The sequence below is a fragment of the Symphalangus syndactylus genome, chromosome 19, assembly GCF_028878055.3.
Source record: "Symphalangus syndactylus isolate Jambi chromosome 19, NHGRI_mSymSyn1-v2.1_pri, whole genome shotgun sequence".
Lineage (NCBI taxonomy): Eukaryota > Metazoa > Chordata > Mammalia > Primates > Hylobatidae > Symphalangus > Symphalangus syndactylus.
In genome coordinates, this window is record NC_072434.2 from 18,987,349 (window position 1) to 18,992,987 (window position 5,639).

At 49.2% G+C, this 5,639-nt stretch overlaps 1 protein-coding gene across 1 annotated transcript; it reads left to right on the plus strand.

The window, feature by feature from the left end:
* Positions 1–438: 438 nt before the first annotated feature.
* LOC129458725 (putative uncharacterized protein encoded by LINC00303) lies at positions 439–4,482 on the plus strand. The gene is made up of 3 exons (XM_055234897.1): positions 439–479; positions 1,471–1,602; positions 4,269–4,482. Exons 1-3 carry the CDS (start codon positions 439–441, stop codon positions 4,480–4,482), a joined length of 387 nt encoding a protein of 128 aa, XP_055090872.1.
* The last annotated feature ends 1,157 nt before the right edge of the window (positions 4,483–5,639 follow it).

A 5,639-nucleotide genomic window follows, 5' to 3' on the forward strand; every position in this document is an offset into this window, starting at 1 on the left:
CGCTCTCTTTGGCCTGGGCTTTGGTCCCCGGCCCATGTCCCCAGGAGGGCTGAGATGCCCCGTGGCAGTGAAGAGAAGAGTGAGAAAAATCCATGTGACGCGTCAGGGAGGGGCAGCTGCCAGAGGCCCCCAAGGAGGGACAATGAGTAAACAGCCCGGCCACCACCCCCAGTCCCCCTGTTCCACTTGGGTGCAGGCGGTTCAGCTTCAGAAAGCTGGGGGTGGGGCAGGCGGGTGACACATGCTCCTCTGGGAGTGGGATAAATAATCTTCAGCTGCAACAAGAAAGATCAATTATGACCTAATCACTCAGCCCGATTCCAAAAGCCCAGGGGGTGGGCCTCGCCCTTCCTCTCCCTCCAGGTTTAATTATCTGAAGAGTCTTGGACTTTCATTTCTTGTTTTTTGTTTGTTTGCTTGTTTGTTTGCACCTGGTTGATGTATAAGTCTTGGACTTTGGGAGACCCAAAAGAGAAAGAAGATCTGCAAATAATTAAGCTAGGGGATGGCCTTCAGGACAGGAGTGTCCGTGGGCATGGGGTGGGGGTAGAGGATATGGCAGGTTCCCCCTTGGTGCATCTGTGTGGGTTGGGTATGGGGTGAGGGCAGAGAACCAGAGCAGAGGAGAGAAGGCAGCTGAAACAAAGTGCTTTAGGGACAGGAAGAAAATGGAGTGAGACCTGAGAGGCCTAATTCACTGACCAGTAAGGCAAGGAACATGGGAATCCCTTGTACCCAGAGTTCTCCACAGTGCTCATGGTACATTTATTACAGATGTTGTATTTTTAAATATTTATTTATTTATTTATTATTTTGAGATGGAATCTTGCTCTGTCGCCCAGGCTGGAGTGCAGTGCCACGATCTTGGCTCACTGCAACCTCCACCTCCCAGGTTAAAGAGAGTCTTCTGCCTCAGCCTCCCAAGTAGCTGGGACTACAGGCGCCCGCCACCACGCCAGGCTAATTTTTGTATTTTTAGTAGAGATGGGGTTTCACCATATTGGCCAGGCTGGTCTCGAACTCCTGACCTCGTGATCCTCTGGCCTTGGCCTCCCAAAGTGCTGGGATTACAGGTGTGAGCCACCGTGCCTGCCCTAAATATTTATTTATAAAGATTTAAAGGCCGGGCGCGGTGGCTCACGCTTGTAATCCCAGCACTTTGGGAGGCCGAGGCGGGCGGATCACCAGGTCAGGAGATCGAGACCACGGTGAAACCCCGTCTCTACTAAAAATACAAAAAAAAAATTAGCCGGGCGTGGTGGCGGGCGCCTGTAGTCCCAGCTACTCGGAGAGGCTGAGGCAGGAGAATGGCGTGAACCCAGGAGGCGGAGCTTGCAGTGAGCCGAGATCGTGCCACTGCACTCCAGCCTGGGTGACAGAGCGAGACTCCGTCTCAAAAAAATAAAAAATAAAAAATAAAGATTTAATATACATATAAATATTTAATATTTGTAATGTTACAAATATTACAGGTGTTGGCAATATCCTTGAAGAGACTAAAAGAACTCAGAACGACACTGAACAAGCCAGCAGAGCCATCGACTCACCCCTACAGTCTCCACAGACAGACTCCATGAAAGCATTGGCCATCGGCTTTCACTGGTGTGGATATGTCACCAGTGGGGTAGAGTTGTTCCTCTCTCTGACACTGTATTAGTCCATTCTCACACGGCTATTAAAAAAAAAAAAAAAAAAAAAAAAAACAAAACTTGAGACTGGGGTAACTTATGAAGAGAGGTTTGTTTGTTTGTTTATTTATTTATTTATTTATTTTGAGACAGAGTCTCACTTTGTCACCAGGCTAGAGTGCTGTGGCACAATCTCGGCTCACTGCAACCAACTCCCTGGTTCAAGGGATTCTCCTGCCTCCGCCTCCCAAGTAGCTGGGATTATAGGTGCGTGCCACCATGCCCAGCTAATTTTTGTATTTTTAGTAGAGATGGGGTTTCACTATGTTGGCCAGGATGGTCTACAATCTCCTGACCTTGTGATCTGCCCGCCTCGGCCTCCCAAAGTGCTAGGATTACAGGCGTGAACCACCGCGCCCAGCCGAAGAAGAGAGATTTAATTGGCTCCTGATTCTGCAGGCTGCTGCTTCAGGGGAGTCCTTAGAAGGTTTCCAATCATGGCGGAAGCCAAAGTGGGAGCAAGGAGCTCCACATGGCCACAACAGGAGGAAGAGAGACAGCAGGGAGGTGCCACACACTTTCAAACAACCAGATCTCAAGAGAACTTACTATGGTGATGACAGTACGAGGGGGACGATGTTAAACCATGAGAAACCACTCCCATGATCCAATCGCCACCCACCAGGCCCCACCTCCAGCACTGGGGATTACATTTCAATATGAGATTTGAGCAGGGACACACATCCAGTTCATATCAGACACCATCCTTGGCCAAGTTCAGCCTGTTCAGCAATGCCTCTTGCCTCTACCCAACAGCAAGTGGTGCCCACTGTGTGTCATCTCACACAACTTGCCCATGTCCACCTTCAGTACAAAAGAAATCACTGAAATACACGTGTATCCACAGCAGTGGCAAAGATCAATTTGACACAATGATCGAAACCTGTAAAGGATTCATGGCACACAGGTTAAAAACTCCTGCTCAGTTTGGCTGGGCCCACTGGTTTCCCTAAAGGAGTTTTGTGGTCTCAATTCATTTGTCCGGGATGTCTTCCCTGGACTTTGTCTTCAGATAGAAGTAGCTAGAAGGTCCCCAATGGGATTTCCACATTTCCTCCACCATGTTTGCCCCTACATTCCTAAGCAACCCCTTTAGAATCACGGCCTGTTAGAGCCAGAAGGAATAGTAGAGGTGACAGAATCCATTTTACAGATGAGGAAACTGAGGCATGGGGCAGGGAAGTGGCCTTCTGTCTTCTAGTTCGGTGCTCTTTTCTTACCCCAAACTGGCTCTCCTGACTCCCATCTGCTTTCTTTCTTTTTTCTTTTCTTTTTTTTTTTTTTGAGACAGAGTTTCCACTCTTATTGCCCAGGCTGCAGTGCAATGGCGCAATCTCGGCTTACTGCAACCTCTGCCTGCCAGGCTCAAGCAATTCTCCTGCCTTAGCCTACTAAGTAGCTGGAATCACAGGCATGCAACACCACACCCGGCTAATTTTGTATTTTTAGTAGAGACAGGGTTTCACCATGTTGACCAGGCTGGTCTCGAACTCCTGACCTCAGGTGATCCACCTGCCTGCCTAGTCCTTCCAAAGTGCTGGGATTACAGGCATAAGCCACTGTGTCCGGCCTCTCATTTGCTTTCTTTCTTTTCTTTTCTTTTTTCTTTTTTATTTTTTTCGTTAAGACAGTGTTTCACTCTTGTTGCCCAGGCTGGAGTGCAATGGCGCGATCTCAGCTCACCGCAACCTCCACCTCCTGGGTTCAAGAGATTCTCCTGCCTCAGCCTCCCGAGTAGCTGGAATTACAGACGTCCACCACCACGCCTGGCTATTTTTTTTAATTTTTAGTGAAGATGGGGTTTCACCATATTGGCCAAGCTGGTCTCAAACTCCTGACCTCAGGTGATCCACCTGCCTCAGCCTCCCAAAGTGCTGGGATTACAGGCGTGAGCCACTGCGCCCGGCCCATTTGCTTTCTAAATTATTTTCCACATTGGTTTTTGCTAGTTAGGTATATCTTTATTAGTGATAGTTTTACATTTTCCCCCATATCACATGTTTTTTTAAGACAATGATGGAGGCTCACCCTGGATTAAACTGTATCCCCAGGCAGCCCACAAGGAAGACAGAACACAGGTTGCCTGTGAGACCGAGGCCCATCCCCCACCCTAGCGTTGAGGCTGCACTATGTTTTAAAATTACCTGGGTATATTTATATATTAGTGTTCTTTTCTATTTTGAAAATGCTTTCCCATTGTGCTTGGCTCACCGGGGCAGTGCTGTTCTCCTGGTTGTGCCGATAGGCTTTTCAATCAAAAACAAGAAAAAAACCCACACATTTCTATTTCTTTATATATCTCCGCTTTTTCTGGAAAATAAATATTTGTTGAATTGAATTGGGAAAATTTTTTAGAAAAATGTTTTTGTACGTTGTGTGTTCTGCTGTTATTGTTGTTAAATAAGTGCTTTCAGTGACAGGGCTTTTGTTCTGGAAAGGGGGTTTTTTGTGTTGGGGAGGGGAGATATTCTACATCCAGGAGGCTATGTTAGGCGTTTTGGAGTGGGAGTCAATGCCTGCAAGCCAGCGGTGGCCACTGTCTTCTCATCTTTCTCTCCTCTCTTTCTTCTCTCCCACCAGGTTTCTGCCCCAAATTCACACACTCCCTCCTATCACCAAAGCCACCCGCCACCGCTGGCCTCCTGCATGCTGTGGGAGGAGAGCAGGGCAGACAACGTTGCCTCCCCTGACTCCCATCGCGCGGGCTTGTGAGTCCATGAAGCGCAGATGTCCAGGGAACTATCTGATGCAGCGTGAGGGGAAGGTGATGCAGCGGCATCCCACCTTGAGATGAGAGGAAGCTGTTCTGGGCTTCCAGTGATTGGCAGCTGGGGTCACTCCTTTGTCCATACTCCGCCCCAAGACTGTTTCCAGTGCCCCGAGTTCACTTCAATGATTGTTGCACAGCAGAAGTGAGTTTTACTTAGGTTGAGACACTCACATATAGGGAATGCAGAATAAATCCCATCCCTTCCTCAGCCAGCAGGGGCAAGGCCCTGAGAAAGAGAACATCATGTAGGTACAGGCCAACCCCGGGGGCCTCTCACAGGGCCTTCCTCGTCATCACTCCCTCTCTATTCAGCAAACACTCGATGAGACAACCATGGACCCTAGGGATGCAACAGTGAAGGAGATGCAGCCCTTCAACACCTGGCAGGGCAGAGACACTTCAACAGTCATTACCAGCCCCGGTGGACAGTAAGTGTGATGGCAGGGAAGCCCAGCATGCGACGCCTGCACTTAGGAGGGACAGCTGACAGGCGGCTGACCTTTCTTTCTTTCTTTTTTCTTTTGAGACGGAGTCTTGCTCTGTCACCCAGGCTGGAGTACAACGGCACAATCTCGGCTCACTGCAACCTCCACCTCCTGGATTCAAGCGATTCTCCTGCCTCAACCTCCTGAGTAGCTGGGATTACAGGTGTGCGCCACCACGCCAGGCTAATTTCTGTATTTTTAGTAGAGACAGGGTTTCACCGTGATGGTCAGGCTGGTCTCAAACTCCTGACCTCGTGATCCACTGGCCTCGGCCTTCCAAAGTGCTGGGATTACAGGCATGAGCCACTGTGCCCGGCCAGCTGACCTTTCCTAAAAGATGTGTAGGTCTTGTTGGGTGCAGTGGCTCATGCCTGTAATCCCAACACTTTTTGGTAGGCTGAGGTGGGCAGATCTCTTGAGCCCAGGAGTTTGAGACCAGCCTGGGCAACATGATGAAACCCTGTATGTACAAAAAATACAAAAATTAGCCAGGCAGGGTGGCGCAAACATGTGGTCCCAGCTACTAGGGAGGCTGAAGTGGGAGGATTGCTTGAGACTGGGAGGTCAAGGCTGTAGTGAGCTGTGGTCACACCACTGCACTCCAGCCTGGGCGACAGAGCAAGGCCCTGTCAAAAAACAAAAAAAAAAGATATGTAGGTCTCAATCATCTCAACAACTGAAGAAGAGAAGGAGAAA

Excerpts from the sequence above, each read along its gene's own strand:
- LOC129458725 (XM_055234897.1), top strand. The coding sequence starts at position 439 with ATGTATAAGTCTTGGACTTTGGGAGACCCAAAAGAGAAAGA. Across the intron at positions 480-1,470 it reads GGAGACCCAAAAGAGAAAGA|AGGTGTTGGCAATATCCTTG; the intron begins AGATCTGCAAAT and ends TACAAATATTAC. Across the intron at positions 1,603-4,268 it reads TTGGCCATCGGCTTTCACTG|GTTTCTGCCCCAAATTCACA; the intron begins GTGTGGATATGT and ends CTCTCCCACCAG.